A 17,352-nucleotide genomic window follows, 5' to 3' on the forward strand; every position below is an offset into this window, starting at 1 on the left:
CCAAACTTCCTGCACGGTGTTGGGCTGTAAGCACAACCCCCACCTGTGGACGTCGGGCCCTCATACCACCCTCATGGAGTCTGTTTCTGACCGTTTGAGCAGACACATGCACATTTGTGGCCTGCTGGGGGTCATTTTGCAGGGCTCTGGCAGTGCTCCTCTTTGCACAAAGGCGGAGGTAGCGGTCCTGCTGCTGGGTTGTTGCCCTCCTACGGCCTCCTCCACGTCTCCTGATGTACTGGCCTGTCTCCTGGTAGCGCCTCCATGCTCTGGACACTACGCTGACAGACACAGCAAACCTTCTTGCCACAGCTCGCATTGATGTGCCATCCTGGATGAGCTGCACTACCTGAGCCACTTGTGTGGGTTGTAGACTCCGTCTCATGCTACCACTAGAGTGAAAGCACCGCCAGCATTCAAAAGTGACCAAAACATCAGCCAGGAAGCATAGGAACTGAGAAGTGGTCTGTGGTCGCCACCTGCAGAACCACTCCTTTATTGGGGGTGTCTTGCTAATTGCCTATAATTTCCACCTGTTGTCTATTCCATTTGCACAACAGCATGTGAAATTTATTGTCAATCAGTGTTGCTTCCTAAGTGGACAGTTTGATTTCACAGAAGTGTGATTGACTTGGAGTTACATTGTGTTGTTTAAGTGTTCCCTTTATTTTTTTGAGCAGTGTATATATATATACACACACACACACACCAGTTCAAAGGTTTGGGGTCACTTTGAAATGTCCTTGTTTTTGAAAGAAAAGCAAATCTGTCCATTAAAAAAACATAAAATTGATCAGAAATACAGTGTAGACATTGTTAATGTTGTAAATGACTATTGTAGCTGAATACGGCAGATTTTTAATGGAATATCTACATAGGCGTACAGAGGCCATTATCAGCAACCATCACTCCTGTGTTCCAATGGCACGTTGTGTTAGCTAATCCAAGTTTAGCTAATCCAAGTTTATCATTTAATAAGGCTAATTGATCATTAGAAAACCCTTTTGCAATTATGTTAGCACAGCTGAAAACCATTGTGCTGATTAAAGCAGCAATAAAAAAAAAACTGGCCTTCTTTAGACTAGTTGAGTATCTGGAGCATCAGCATTTGTGGGTTTGATTACAGGCTCAAATTGGCCAGAAACAAAGAACTTTCTTCTGAAACTCGTCAGTCTATTCTGTTGTGAGAAATGAAGGCTATTCCATGTGAGAAATTGCCAAGAAACTGAAGATCTCGTACAACGCTGTGTACTACTCCCTTCACAGAACAGCGCAAACAGGCTCTAAACAGAATAGAAAGAGTGGGAGGCCCCGGTGCACAACTGAGCAAGAGGACAAGTACATTAGAGTGTCTAGTTTGAGAAACAGACGCCTCACAAGTCCTCAACTGGCAGCTTCATTAAATAATACCCGCAAAACACCAGTCTCAATGTCAACTGTGAAGAGGTGACTCCGGGATGCTGGCCTTCTAGGCAGAGTTGTAAAGAAAAAAGCCATATCTCAGACTGGCAAATAAAAAAGAAAGAAAGATTAAGATAAGACACTGGACAGCGGAATATTGGGACAGACGAATCTAAGGTTGAGATGTTCAGGAGTCTTATGGCTTGTGGGTAGAAGCTGTTTAGAAACCTCTTGGATATTTGAGTGGAAGCAACGATTTCGCACCGGTGCTAAATTCATTTGATTTATTACGATCACCATTAGCCGACATTAGTCTTACTGGGGTCCGACGTATAACAAAAAAGACAGACAAAATACATGAACATGTAGTGTGTGTCAGTTGCACATACACTACAAGTCAAAAGTTTAGAACACCTACTTATTCAAGGATTATTCTTTATTTTTACTATTTTCTACATTGTAGAATAATAGTGAAGACATCAAAACGATGAAATAACACACATGGAATCATGTAGTAACCAAAAAAATGTTTAAAAAAAATCTGAATATATTTTATATTTGAGATTCTTCAAATAGACACCCTATGCCTTGATGACAGCTTTGCACACTCTTGGGTAGCGGAATGACTTTGGCTTCCCTCCAGGTCTGAGGAATATAGTGGAAACACTGATAAGACAAATAAATTACAAGGGGTTGAGAGAGAGGACTAACTGGTGTCTCCAAGTGGCCACACTCCTCTACAAAGTGTACACAGGTCCTAAGTCATTTCAATGCACTTATGACTCAGTCATAATTTTGGAGCACATAGAAAGAAGTCTTGAATGCATTCAGGTGCTTATGTCACAGCGAATCTTCTTCACAATAGATAAACATAGGCTCATTCTGTTCGGAACAACCCAGGGTATGACGCCATGTCATTTTGTAACATTTTGTGCATCAAACAGTGATCATAAATGTTGACACTGTATATGACATGAGTTTTATATGGAAATATGAAGTGCACATTTGGACTCACAGGTGTTTGGCTTGCTTGTATGACATACCTTGATCATACCTTGATTACAAATTACGTCATAAAGGAAAACGTCCCTAGCGGGCAGAACAGATATGACAGCTGGTTAGACAAAAGAAAAGGGGCTGGGTTTGAGTGAAAGAGCGGGAAGACTGAGGAACAAAGGGCGAAGCTGTGCTATCGTAAATACAGTATCCTATGCATTCTAAATTACCGCCCATTTGGAAAAGGAAAATGCAATAAATATTTACTCTGAGCTGCGCTTCGGTAGGTTGGTGGTAGATGGAAGGCCGTGTTGCCCAACAGAGTCCTTTGAAGAATGTCTCTGCTGGTCAATTGGATACGTTGTAGTAACGTCGTTGTGTGGTAGACGGGATACTCTGTCCTATCCTAATTTAAGTTTGCAGCTGCTGTTGCTAACTCAACGTCTAGGAGGTATCACTTCTATAGTGAATAAGAGTTCAAAGTTCATACCATTCGCAACGAAAGCTCACGCTGAGGTTGGCTTAGTTCTGTAGTTGACATGTTAGTCCCTTTTAACGCAGAGGCTGCAGACCTCTGGTACTTGGAACAGAAGGTTAAATTTTCGTCAAGGGTTTATATAGTGGCGGGAGAAAAGGGGTGTGTTTCATAATTTACAACCCATGTCTCTTCACGTGGGCGGGCCACTGAGTCAGGCCTAATTCACTCATGAAAACCCAATTCTCACATTTTAGAAGCTAAAATCACATTTCATCCCATCACGAATAATTTCATGTTCAAACTTTTCAATTGAACAACAATTCCATGTGAATCCGATAACTCTGATGTGTAGACTTTCCACTGTAGAGTTTGTCATTCTATCATTGATGAGAATGTGCCAGATGACAACCGAACTGAAATAATATACACACCGCATATGTTCAATTGGTCGGATTACCAGAATATAGTTAATTTCCCCCCAACTTCTGATGTTCCCAGAATCTCTATGTTAACCAAGGGGTTTTCTAATGTCACATCAGTAGAGTAGAGAGGGAAAGGGGGGGGGGGGGGGGGGGGAGAGGTATTTATGACTGTCATAAACCTACCCCCAGGCCAACGTCATGACATAAGCATTCATTCAAACAGCACTTTCGTGCGTTCTGCCAGCAGCTCTTCGCAATGCTTCAAGCATTGCGCTGTTTATGACTTCAAACCTATCAGGCTGGTGTAACCGATGTGAGATGGCTAGCTAGTTAGCGGGGTGCACGCTAATAGCGTGTCACTCGCTCTGAGACTTGGAGTAGTTGTTCCCCTTGCTCTGCATGGGTAACGCTGCTTCGAGGGTGGCTGTTGTCGATGTGTTCCTGGTTCGAGCCCAGGTAGCGTCGAGGAGAGGGATGGAAGCTATACTGTTACATTGGCAATACTAAAGTGCCTATAAGAACATCCAATAGTCAAAGGTATATGAAATACAAATCGTAGAGAGAAATAGTCCTATAATTCCTATAATAACTACAACCTAAAACTTCTTACCTGGGAATATTAAAGCCTCACGTTAAAAGGAACCACCAGCTTTCATATGTTCTCATGTTCTGAGCAAGGAACTTAAACGTTAGCTTTCTTACATGGCACATATTGCACTTTTACTTTCTTCTCCAACACTTTGTTTTTGCATTATTTAAACCAAATTGAACATGTTTCATTATTTATTTGAGGCTAAATTGATTTTATTGATGTATTATATTAAGTTAAAATAAGTGTTCATTCAGTATTGTTGTAATTGTCATTATTACAAATAAAGAAGTAAAAATCTGCCGATTAATCAGTATCGGCTTTTTTTGGTCCTCCAATAAATCGGTATCGGTGTTGAAAAATCATAATCGGTCGACCTCTAGTTCAGACTCACCTAAAATCTCCATAGGCTAAATGTCAATGAGGTGTAAAAGTCGTAATATAATCAATTGTAGACATTATATATAAATTATTTTGGAAAACAATGTTTGGACATGTAAAAACAACATTAGAACGCAGCATTGAGTGTCAGAGAACTTCTACATTGTTTGGGACTCTGGACATGGTTTACCACCCCCTGGAGCTCTGCTCATTGAGTACTTAAAACATACTCGCCTGTGGTGGTGTTCAGAGATGTCTTCTTCACGCACCCTCCAAGTTGACAACCTGCTTTCAGTTCACACCAGGTTAAGCTACTGCGCTTCGCCTCAGAGCCACAACCCATTGCAAATTAGGCAAGGATAATGCCTATGACCAAGAGTCAAAAGTGCTCAATAAACTTTACGCAAACCGAAGACATAATGCCATGTGTCCACCCTCAGAGCTCGAGGTCGACTAAACTGTTCAATTTGGGCTAGATTACTCTCCTTAAACACTGAAGAAAAATATAAAAACGCAACAGTGTTGGTCCCATGTTTCATGAGCTGAAATAAAGAACCCAGAAATTTTACATAGATATAAAGAAAAAAATATATATATAATAATAATAATTGTTTACATCCCTGATAATGCGCATACGTTCAACAGGCCTCACAACCGCAGACCACGTGTATGGCGAGCGGTATGCTGATGTCAACATTGTGAACAGAGTGCCCCATGGTGGCGGTGGGGTTATGGTATGGGCAGGCATAAAATACAGACAATGAAGACAATTGCATTTTATCTATGGCAATTTGAAGGCACAGAGACACCGTGACGAGATCCTAAGGCCCATTGCCGTGCTATTCATCCGCCGCCATTACCTCATGTTTCAGCATGATAATGCACAGCCCCATGTTGCAAGGATCTGTACACAATTCCTGGAACCTGAAAATGTCCCAGTTATTCCATAGCATGCATACTCAGACATGTCACCCATTGAGCATGTTTGGGATGTTCTGGATCGACGTGTACAACAGCGTGTTCCAGTTCCCGCCAATATCCAGCAACTTTGCACTGCCATTGAAAAGGAGTGGGACAATATTCCACAGGCCACAATCAATAGCCTGATCAACTCCATGCGAAGAAGATGTGTAGCGCTGCAATAGGCAAATGGTCACACCAGATACTGACTGGTTTTCAGATCCCCAACCATACTTCATTTGTTTATGTGACCAAGAGGCATATCTGTATTCGCAGTCATGTGAAATCCATAGATTAGTGCCTAATGAATTTATTTCAATTGTCCGATTTCTTTATAGGAACTGTAACTCAGTAAAATCTTTAATTGTTGAATGTTGTTAATATTTATGTTCAGTATAAGGTCAATCAATTAACTGACCAACATTTCGATCCCACACATGATCGTCCCTCACTGTTTTTATAAAACAGGTCACTGCAACCTGGACTCACGGGGTAGATGTAACAAACGAAAAAATAAATAAAATGTAATGCAGGATTAACTAAGCAAGTCAGTTAAGAACAAATTCTTATTTACAATGACGGCCTACTGGGGAACAGTGGGTTAACTGTCTTGTTCAGGGGCAGAACAACAGATCTGTACCTTGTCAGCTTGGGGATTCGATCCAGCAACCTTTCGGTTACTGGCCCAACGCTTTAACTACTAGGCTACCTGCCTCCCCAACACTCAAATTAGTATGATACATAAGGTATGTATTATTTGTGGATGTCCATAATCCATTTCGTATGACATGTTACAAGTTTCAATTCGTACGATGTTACCAATTTGCAAAAGTATAATACACATCTGCTCGTCGAACATCAAAATTCTAAAATCATGGGCATTAATATGGAGTTGGTCCCCCACTTTGCCACTATAAACAGCCTCCACTCTTCTGGGAAGGCTTTCCACTAGATGTTGGAACATTGCTGCGGAGACTGGCTTCCATTCAGCCACAAGAGCATTAGTGAGGTCGGACACTGATATTGGGCGATTAGGCCTGGCTCGCAGTCTGCATTCCAATTCAACCCAAAGGTGTTCAATGAGGTTGAGGTCAGGGCTCTGTGCAGGCCAGTCAAGTTCTTCCACACCGATCAACAAACCATTTCTTTATGGACCTCGTTGTGCACTGGGGGCATTGTCATGCTGAAACAGGAAAGGGCCTTCCCCAAACTGTTGCCACAAAGTTGGAAGCACATAATTGTCTGGAACGTCATTGTATGCTATAGTGTTAAGATTTCCCTTCACTGGAACTAAATGGCCTAGCCCAAACCATGAAAAACAGCCCCAGACCACTATTTCTCCACCAAAACGTCACAGTTAGCACTATGCATTGGGGCAGGTAGGGTTCTCCTGGCATCCACCAAACCCAGATTCGTCCATCGGACTGCCAGATGGGTAAGCGTGATTCATCTATCCAGAGAATGCGTTTCCACTGCTCCAGAGTCCAATGGTGGCGAGCTTTACACCACTCCAGCCGATGCTTGGCATTGAGCATGGTGAGCTTAAGCTTGTGTGCAGCTGCTCGCCATGGAAACCCATTTCATTAAGCTCCCGACGAACAGTTCTTGTGCTGAAGTTGCTTCCAGAGGCAGTTTGGAACTCAGTAGTGATTGTTGCAACCGAGGACATACAATTTTTACGCACTTCAGCACTCGGCAGGCCCGTTCTGTGAGCTTGTGCGGCCTACCACTTCGCGGCTGAGCCGTTATTGCTCCTAGACGTTTCCACTTCACAATAACATAACTTGCAGTTGACCAGGGCAGCTCTAGCAGGGCTGACTTGTTGGAAAAGTGTCATCCTTCAACGTGATGGTGCCACGTTGAAAGTCACTGAGCTCTTCAGTAAGGCCCTTCTACTGCCAATGTTTGTCAATGGAGATTGCATGGCCGTGTGCTCGATTTTATACACCTGTCAGCAACGGGTCTGGCTGAAATGGTCGAATCCACAAATTTGAAGGGCTGGCCACATACATTATATATACAAAAGTATGTTACGAATTTGCTAACTGTATGGTAATTCCTAACGCTAACATTACCTAGGTGGCTAACGTTAGCTGGGTTAGGGGTTAAGGTTAAAGGGTTGGGGTTAGCTAACATGCTCTCCCAGCCCTCTCATGCCCAATTATTCTCAGGTGTGTACAAAAAACAGCCTATAGTAAAGTTTAATTACACACAACAGGATAAATAAATCAGGGTATATATTTCACACTCACCAGGTTCCGAAGCGACGGTTCATCCAATATTGAATATCTTGCAGCTGACATTTTCAGTATTTAGGGTAACGTCACAATGACAGGTAAAATGTTAACTCAAAAAGGAAGAAAAAGCCGGCTTTTGATTTGGAAACGTCCTTCAAACAAAGAACGACGCGGGTTAAACGTGTGGACCCTATCAATTTAATAAAGCAGACCAGCAGGATACAAATGCTGGCAACAATTGTGTCCCAAAAGACAAGTCCCCTTTTCACGTGTCGGAATTGATGCTCCACCTGCTCGAATATTTACGGTTTCTTCCAAGCAACTTTACATAGAACTTGTCTTATCACAATGCAAATTCCTGCCTCAAAATAACTTTTGGATTACGTTAATAAGAAACGACTGGAGTGCCCTAGAGATGAAAAACATATACTTCTTAAACTCTGCCTTTTATTACTTCTCTCTCCTAAAACCTTTCGAATACGAGAAGCGAAGTTTGAAACAGAAAGCGCGAGCTTTGAATCCAGAATTCCCACTAATGTTAGGTCTGTCCCGCCCATTCAATAGACTCCTCGACCAATTGAAAAACAGATATTCAAAACTGACACAGTGGATGGATTGTTAGTCAAGAAGTAATGAATTATTTTTGAAAAAATCTTGTTTATGTAAAATATTATATTTTTAAACAAGTAGATTACATATCTACTCTTTGGACATGCAATAGTGTTATGTTGTACTTAACATTTCTCTACTTGTCAAAGGTTAACTAATATTTAGATTGATCCAGATATGGTCATTAAAGTAAGCTATATTATATGTAACTTGGATAGTCCTGTTATGCCGAAACGTGCACGAGGTCGGGAGGGGGCAGGACCGAGGTTGGGAAACACAGCTATAGGATGTCAACCTCATGCAGACAAATTAATATGCTGAATTGTGGATGTTTCAAAGGCAGCGGCACAAATGGCTGAGTAGAGTGCGCCCACCAGTGAACAATATGAGAACTACCTGAAGGCAATCGCCGATGGCCATCCCTATGGGGACTAAAGTGCCTTCAGAAAGTCCGACATCAGTATCTCTAAAGAAGGGGAAAATAGAGTACCATTGACAAAGTACTCACTTGAATCTCAGCAAAGCTCCCTCCGGTCATACTACAGTAACCAGCAACATATGTGATATGTGCAGTTTTTACATGTGATATGTGCAGTTTTTACATGTGGAGGGTTCAAAGCATTATAGCCAATTATGATTATAGGAAAATAGCGATGTGATTAACACTTAGTATTGAGGACACTCTTTTACATTAACAGTCATCCACAAGCACCAAAACACTGATACTAAGGATTTATTAAAAGTATGAAGATAATATCACAAAGCATACAAAAAACAAACAGTTCAATAGGTGCAGCCCTAAATACAAATAATGCTTTGATACTGTATGTGTCATTGATTTTGTATTATTCAGTGAAGAGTACAATTTCTTTGTGGCGCTTTAAGATTTCTTACATACCTGTATACATTTTTACATAGGTTTTTCAAGAGTATATTAAGGTGGGTTTCCTAAATTCTATACAATTGATATTAAAAGTTTAAAACTTAAAAGATTACAAAAAGCTGAAAGTTATATGACAAACTATTGGAATCATTCAAATATTTAAGTTTGACTCTTTAGACTTTAAAAAGGAAGAGCAACTGAAACATACACACAGGCAATAAAGAGACTCTGGTCGTGTTCCAGGAGGACTACATTGCATTGCATCAACCACTGGTTTGCGCCACATCTTCTGTTGCACAATCTGGCATCAGATTGTTAAACAATGTGGTTTGCTGATATGTTAAACACCTTCCCAAGTGTAGTGAGATCTGGCAGGCATAGGCAATGTAGCCAGCCAGTAACGCCACCACTGTTAGTGACAGACTACAGCACACACAAAAAGCATTTGGTGATTGTCTGCAGCGCTTTCCATCGACAGTCTTGCCCTCACTCATCTTCCTGTTCTTTGTTTTGCTTCTTAGGCACCTAGAAATGAATGTTGATACAGAAAAACATTCAACTATAAACAAATAATTATGGCCACCATAGAGGCTCTAAAGAAATAAGGATTGTTTACCTTTGATGGCCCTGCATTCCTTGGTCCTTTAATCCTTGGTCCCTCATTATTTTCTCTTAGGGGAGGTCTGGCAGATGGATACAACATATTTCATTACATTTGGAAGCCTTATCACTATATTATACAAAATAAAACACTTTCAACCCTAGTTCTGTAACACAAGACGTAATCCAAATATGATGTACCCAAACAATTTCAAATGAAGTTGTGCCAAATCAAATTAAACAAATGTTAAAATTACATTATTACAGCAAGTGTCATTGTTCTTACCCCACAGCTGCTGCAGAGTTGGATTTGTGGCCTTCACTGAATACCAAGTGGCCCCCCTCTGCCTCACTCCCATGCTGGGGCCTGTTCTTCACCTGAGGATCACAGTTTGAGATCTTCCCTGGAATGGGTAGCCCACTGTGGACTCTCTGCCATTCATTTGGGCTTTGCACCTGGGGCTTCTCTCTTTCCAGCCCATCCAAGGGGACCGCTTTAGACGCAAGCATGTGCACACACAAAATTTGATGTAAAAATTTTACATAGGTGGATAGATGGAACCCAAGCAACATCGACTTTGTTTTAAAGCAATCAGTGTTGTTCAAAATGATTGTGCATTGGTGAACGTGGGGTTCAGTGTCTTACATTGGTGCTTGAGTCTCCTCTGCACCTCAGAGGAGCTCCATCCACGGCTCTCTTTGAGAGGAAGAGATGGTTTTTGAAAGGACACTTTGTTGACCTTATCCACTAAGGGAGCCGTGCGAGGTCGGAAGTCACATTTATCCTGTAAACAAAGTGTCAGGCTATACTCAATTACTAGGTAATTACTATGGAACAGCATGTTACCGCAATGAAAATACTGGAGTAATTACAATGTTAATACACAGGAATGGGAGCAAAGGGTTGTTGGATTTTTTCTACCCCTGTCAAAACAACTTTTCTCCGTCATTGGTAATGTGACAGGACTATTTGACCTTAATGGCATACACTATTTGAACATGATCTACATTATACAGCACCATCTCTTGCACTGTAAATAATGTACCTGGTGGTGAAAGACAACGGCCTCCTCCAGGGCTACTCCACAGAACTCACATGGAATGACCACGTCTCTCTGTAGTGGACTGGCAGGTGGACTACAGGAGAGCGGGGAGACTGAACGGGGGAAGTTGGGGAAGCTAGGGGTGTCAGGTGGGATGTGCAGAAGACCACCAGCACCCCTAGCAATCCTGTCATCATAGCATGGAGACGGAGGTCGCTTGCTGAAAGATGCAAAGGCTGAGGCAGGACTACAGCCAGTCTGAAAGCCAACAAAGACAGGTGTGAGGGGGGGAAATGTATTTCTGCTAACCAGATAGGCCGTGGCTAGCTACCCTCAGGTGATTACCACATGATACACACTATCGATCAGCCCTGAGATGGAAAATTACTAACAGTTCTAACAGTCACACATTGTGGCATTCCTCAATAACTATTTACGTTATATAATTATGTTCTTAAAGGGGATGGGGGGATACCAAGTGCAAGACACAAACTGGACAGTGACCAATAATAAATTGTTTTTGTGTTGTGTTATTTCTGTATGTCAGTTTGTTTTGGATAGATTGTTTGCCTTCGTGCTTAGTTTGTGGATCCCTCTGTGAGAATGAATGTATGTGGATTTGTGTGTGTGGGGAGGGAATGTATATTGACTCGACTGAGTTCTGTAGAAAAACAATGCAAAACAAATAGTCAAAAACAAAAATAATAATTAACTGTACTCAGGAGGAGATTCTAGGAAACTAGTCCAGAGGGAGCAAACAACAGCAACGAAACAATGTGCACTCACAGTAAGGAAATAAGGGGCATGAGTTTATAACCAACTGCTGCAGCATGTAAAGGAAATTGATTCCCTGGTCGGCTCAGGCTCAGCCTCCATGGCGTTAGCGTGACTTGTAGGCTAAGCAGCAAAAGATCCTTCTAACCTGGTGTAAAATGAGGTCCTCTTCAGGAAACAGCTCCTCACAGAACTCACAGGGCAACATGGTGTCTACATGGGAGAAAAAGAGCAGAGAAATAATGGGTAAAGTTAGAAATATGATTTTATTCCGAACTTGTTTTTGATCATGACAGGGTTGAAGAAAGTCAAAATGTAAAAGGGAGAGGAGGGCAGCATACTGTAACAATATCAATCTCACATGAAAACAAACAGGGACAATAACTGGTATTTTAGTATAGCATCTGACCTGTCTGGTCATGTTCTGGTGCTGTATTGGTGCCAGTGGTGATATGTTGGTAGTTGTTATTAGGGGGAGTGATAGGAGAGCCGCTGCTGGACATCCTTCCAAATTTGTGGTCCCAGACATCTGTCCACAATGCCCCCGCTCCTCCCCCTACATCCCCTGTGTCTCCATCACTCTGCAGGCTAAGGGCCAGAAGGTAGTCCAGGCTGGCAGAGTCTTCTCCCAGTGATTGGTCTGCAGGCCATGCCAATGATGCCATGTTGTTATTGTTGTTGCCCAGCACTGCAGCTTCCTGTTCCAGTACTGGGGACAACACATGAGATGTTTTTACAATCACACAAAAAAGTTATTAAATTAAACAGTTTTCTACTTTAATATAGGCCAGGGCGTTTTATCAAACTGACCATCCTACCGATCCTCGACTTCAGCGATGTCATTTACAAAATAGCCTCCAATACTCTACTCAATAAATTGGATGCAGTCTATCACAGTGCCATCTGTTTTGTCACCAAAGCCCCATATACTACCCACCACTGCGACCTGTACGCTCTCGTTGGCTGGCCTTCGCTTCATACTCGTCGCCAAACCCACTGGCTCCAGGTCATCTACAAGACCCTGCTAGGTAAAGTCCCCCCTTATCTCAGCTCGCTGGTCACCATAGCAGCACCCACCTGCAGAACGCGCTCCAGCAGGTATATCTCTCTGGTCAACCCCAAAACCAATTCTTCCTTTGGCCGCCTCTCCTTCCAGTTCTCTGCTGCCTATGACTGGAATGAACTACAAAAATCTCTGAAACTGGAAACACTTATCTCCCTCACTAGCTTTAAGCACCAGCTGTCAGAGCAGCTCACAGATTACTGGACCTGTACATAGCTCATCTATAATTTAGCCCAAACAACTACCTCTCCCCCTACTGTATTTATATCAATCCTTATCCCAGTCTGCTGTTCCCACATGTTTCAAGAGGGCCACCATTGTTCCTGTTCCCAAGAAAGCTAAGGTAACTGAGCTAAACGACTACCGCCCCGTAGCACTCACTTCCGTCATCATGAAGTGCTTTGAGAGAATAGTCAAGGACCATATCACCTCCACCCTACCGGACACCCTAGACCCACTCCAATTTGCTTACCGACCCAATAGGTCCACAGACAACGCAATCGCAACCACACTGCACACTGCCCTAACCCATCTGGACAAGAGGAATACCCATGTGAGAATGCTGTTCATCGATTACAGCTCAGCATTTAACACCATAGTACCCTCCAAACTCGTCATCAAGCTCGAGACCCTGGGTCTCGACCCCGCCCTGTGCAACTGGGTCCTGGACTTCCTGACGGGCCGCCCCCAGGTGGTGAGGGTAGGTAACAACATCTCCACCCCGCTGATCCTCAACACTGGGGCCCCACAAGGGTGCGTTCTGAGCCCTCTCCTGTACTCCCTGTTCACCCACGACTGCGTGGCCATGCACGCCTCCAACTCAATCATCAAGTTTGCGGATGACACTACAGTGGTAGGCTTGATTACCAACAACGACGAGACGGCCTACAGGGAGGTGAGGGCCCTCGGAGTGTGGTGTCAGGAAAATAACCTCACACTCAACGTCAACAAAACAAAGGAGATGATTGTGGACTTCAGGAAACAGCAGAGGGAGCACCCCCCTATCCACATCGACGGGTCAGTAGTGGAGAAGGTGGAAAGTTTTAAGTTCCTCGGTGTACACATCACGGACAAACTGAATTGGTCCACCCACACAGACAGCGTCGTGAAGAAGGCGCAGCAGCGCCTCTTCAACCTCAGGAGGCTGAAGAAATTCGGCTTGTCACCAAAAGCACTCACAAACTTCTACAGATGCACAATCGAGAGCATCCTGTCGGGCTGTATCACCGCCTGGTACGGCAACTGCTCCGCCCACAACCGTAAGGCTCTCCAGAGGGTAGTGAGGTCTGCAGAACGCATCACCGGGGGCAAACTACCTGCCCTCCAGGACACCTACACCACCCGATGTCACAGGAAGGCCATAAAGATCATCAAGAACAACAACCACCCAAGCCACTGCCTGTTCACCCCGCTATCATCCAGAAGGCGAGGTCAGTACAGGTGCATCAAAGCAGGGACCGAGAGACTGAAAAACAGCTTCTATCTCAAGGCCATCAGACTGTTAAACAGCCACCACTAACATTTAGCGGCCGCTGCCAACATACTGACTCAACTCCAGCCACTTTAAAAATGGGAATTGATGGAAATTATGTAAAAATGTACCACTAGCCACTTTAAACAATGCCACTTAATATAATGTTTACATACCCTACATTACCCATCTCATATGTATATACTGTACTCTATATCATCTACTGCATCTTGCCATCTTTATGTAATACATGTACCACTAGCCACTTTAAACTATGCCACTTTATGTTTACATACCCTACAGTACTCATCTCATATGTATATACCGTACTCTATACCATCTACTGCATCTTGCCTATGCCGTTCTGTACCACCACTCATTCATATATCTTTATGTACATATTCTTTATCCCTTTACACTTGTGTGTGTATAAGGTAGTAGTTGTGGAATTGTTAGGTTAGATTACTTGTTGGTTATTACTGCATTGTCGGAACTAGAAGCACAAGCATTTCGCTACACTCGCATTAACATCTGCTAACCATGTGTATGTGACTAATAAAATTTGATTTGATTTATTTTGCTCCTTTGGACCCCATTATTTATATCTCTACTTTGCACATTCTTCCACTGCAAATCTACCATTCCAGTGTTTTACTTGCTATATTGTATTTACTTCGCCACCATGGCCTTTTTTTGCCTTTACCTCCCTTATCTCACCTCATTTGCTCAAATTGTATATAGACTTATTTTTCTACTGTATTATTGACTGTATGTTTGTTTTACTCCATGTGTAACTGTGTTGTTGTATGTGTCGAACTGCTTTGCTTTATCTTGGCCAGGTCGCAATTGTAAATGAGAACTTGTTCTCAACTTGCCTACCTGGTTAAATAAAGGTGAAATAAATAAAATAAAAATACCAGACTAAGTTGAAGTAAATGTTTTTTGGGATAATGTGAAAACTTGAACACTTTGTATGAGCCATTGGCAGACTTACAGTGGCTGAAGTCTGTATTCCTAGGGGCAACGTTCCCCCTTTCTCCCAGGCCCACTTGCCCCCGGGTACTGTTGTGCACTCTGGCCTCCAGTGGCCGTGGCAGGGCCCTGCGGTCAGACGCACTGGCGTTGTTGTTCTTGTGGCCTTCTCCCTTCTGGGCCCTCAGCAGGTTACGGATGGAGTGAGATTCAAACCATGTTCCTGGAGACTGGGTCTCTGCTGGGCTGTGAGTTGCCCGGCTGTTGTTTCTCTCTTGAGGTGGTGTGAGGCTACCACACAAGGCTGGGTGGACAGCTTGCTCCCTCAACATTACATTGCACTTGCAGAATGGACAGGGTTCTGTGCGCGTCCCACAATAATCCTCATGCTCCTTGGACTGACTGAAAACCAGCTCCAGTTCACAGTACTGACACGGCACCATCCGCTGATTGCACTCAGATCTCTGGAAAAGAGAGGTCAGATGAAAATGCAATGAAATACATAATGTGACCATCACAAGGTCTCCATCCTAATACAAGTTGTACATACCTGGTGGGATTCCATGAGGCTTTTCTCAATCTTTAAACCGCACTTACATTTCACCTGAAATTAAAATAAAATGTTTGTGAAGCCTCCTGTATAACAATTGTACAGAAACTTTGGGATGATGTTCACTCAAGTTTCTAGTTCACCCACTTCCTGGCTCCTGCCCGCTCCATCGTTAGCACCATACCTGCATGTGCTCTTGTTCCTTGTGCTGCTGCAGATCTGAACGAGGCACTGGCTCTTGGCACACAACACACAGAGCAATATTCCGGCGACAGTGACTCTCATGAGTAGTGAAATTAGCCTCTGGAATGTCATGCTGACTAGAGAGTGAGAGAGACGAAAATGAGCAAGAAAGAGGGGTCAGACAGAATGTATCTATTAACATTGTGCCTACTTCTCAACTTGCCTGAATCTTCATACACTACATGACCAAAAGTATGTGGACACCTGCTCGTCAAACATCTCATTCCAAAATCATGGGCATTAATATGGTGTTGGTCCCCCTTTGCTGGTATAACAGCCTCCACTCTTCTGGGAAGGCTTTCTACTAGACGTTGGAACATCGCTACAGGGTCTTGCTTCCATTCAGCTACAACAGCATTAGTGAGGTCGGGCACTGATATTGGGCGATTAGGCCTGGCTTGCAGTCGGCGGTCCAATTCATCCCAAAGGTGTTCGATATGCTGACATTGCTTCCAGAGGAAGCTTGGAATCTGGTAGAGTGTTGCAACCGAGGGAAAATAAATGTATGCACTATGTGCTTCAGCAGTCCCGTTCTGTGAGCTTGTGTGGCCTACCACTTTGCAGCTGAGCTGTTGTTGCTCCTAGACGTTTCCACTTCAAAATAACAGCATTTACAGTTGACAGGTGCAGCTCTTGTAGGGCAGAAATTTGACGAACTGACTGGTTGGAAAGGTGGCATCCTACGACGGTGCCACATTGAAAGTCATTGAGCTCTTCAGTACGGGCCATTCTACTGCCAATGTTTGTATTTGGAGATGACATGGCTGTGTCCTCGATTTTATACACAAACAGCCGAATCGACTAAGGGTGTCCACATACTTTTGTATATAAAAGCGTACTTACCAATTGGCACAGAACTGTGTGCTTTCATTTGCCATGGCTTGCAGGGACATAAAAAGGGAGAAAAAAAAGAGGATACAATTGCCAAGTGACATTTGAAACTGGGGTGGCAACCAATCCACTTAAGAAATCTGTGGCATCAAAGATCTCCTGTTATACCTAGTTTGTTAGATAGCCATAACTACCCACATTATTTCTAGCTAGTTCTCAGTATCTTCCCAAAATAAAGAATCGTATCGTGAACGTTAACGTTCGATAATTAGCACACAGGCTAGCTCGAAAACGTTCCCATTTTGTATTGTCATTTGGCTGACAATGACCAAGCAAATATGCAACGTAGTTAGCTATCGTTTCTGTTCAATGCCGATAGCTTCGATTTAGCCACATATACCCGTATCTATGAATGAGAAAGTTACATACCTCCTGCTGCTGTGACTTGGTCCCTTGTTTGTTTACTTCGCTGGTAGCTAGGCGTTAGTTGGCTAGTAGCTAGCTAAAGATGAGCCTTTAAATCGCTGTTTTCAATAGCTAATGTGAGAATAAACTTCCTGAGCGACAAGAAAGCCCTTATGCTTACTTTATTTTAGTTTCACCCTAGCTAGCTTGCTGATTTCCAAGAACGTTAATGCAAACCATGTTAGCAAGCGTTTCCTGAAAGTAGCTACCGAGTGACGCACAAGTATCTAGTATCTGATTCGCTAATCGAAATACTGTTGACCAATGAGACCACCCAAAACGGTCAACAAACACTTCGTCAAAATGAATAGTATTTCTGAATGTTGTCTTCTGATAATAACATTTAATTGCCGAATGTTGATTTTGATAACCAATAGCCTAGGA

At 43.1% G+C, this 17,352-nt stretch overlaps 2 protein-coding genes across 2 annotated transcripts in view; both read right to left on the reverse strand.

The window, feature by feature from the left end:
* LOC139545358 (uncharacterized) overlaps positions 1-7,980 on the reverse strand; it is an 82,588-nt gene extending 74,608 nt beyond the window's left edge. The window contains 1 exon segment of the mRNA XM_071353055.1: positions 7,480-7,980. Within this exon segment, the coding sequence (XP_071209156.1) occupies positions 7,480-7,530 (51 nt within the window). The 5' untranslated portion in view covers positions 7,531-7,980.
* An 808-nt stretch (positions 7,981-8,788) lies between these two features.
* On the reverse strand, positions 8,789-17,240 carry LOC139545361 (TRAF-type zinc finger domain-containing protein 1-like). The gene is made up of 12 exons (XM_071353060.1): positions 16,933-17,240; positions 16,516-16,552; positions 15,614-15,749; positions 15,430-15,483; positions 14,902-15,343; positions 11,783-12,082; positions 11,522-11,586; positions 10,603-10,857; positions 10,203-10,341; positions 9,843-10,050; positions 9,573-9,639; positions 8,789-9,481 (listed from the first exon to the last, which is right to left on the reverse strand). Exons 2-12 carry the CDS (start codon positions 16,548-16,550, stop codon positions 9,443-9,445), a joined length of 1,740 nt encoding a protein of 579 aa, XP_071209161.1. The 5' UTR covers positions 16,551-16,552; positions 16,933-17,240; the 3' UTR covers positions 8,789-9,442.
* Positions 17,241-17,352: the final 112 nt, after the last annotated feature.

Source organism: Salvelinus alpinus, chromosome 19 (genome assembly GCF_045679555.1).
Source record: "Salvelinus alpinus chromosome 19, SLU_Salpinus.1, whole genome shotgun sequence".
Classification (NCBI taxonomy): domain Eukaryota; kingdom Metazoa; phylum Chordata; class Actinopteri; order Salmoniformes; family Salmonidae; genus Salvelinus; species Salvelinus alpinus.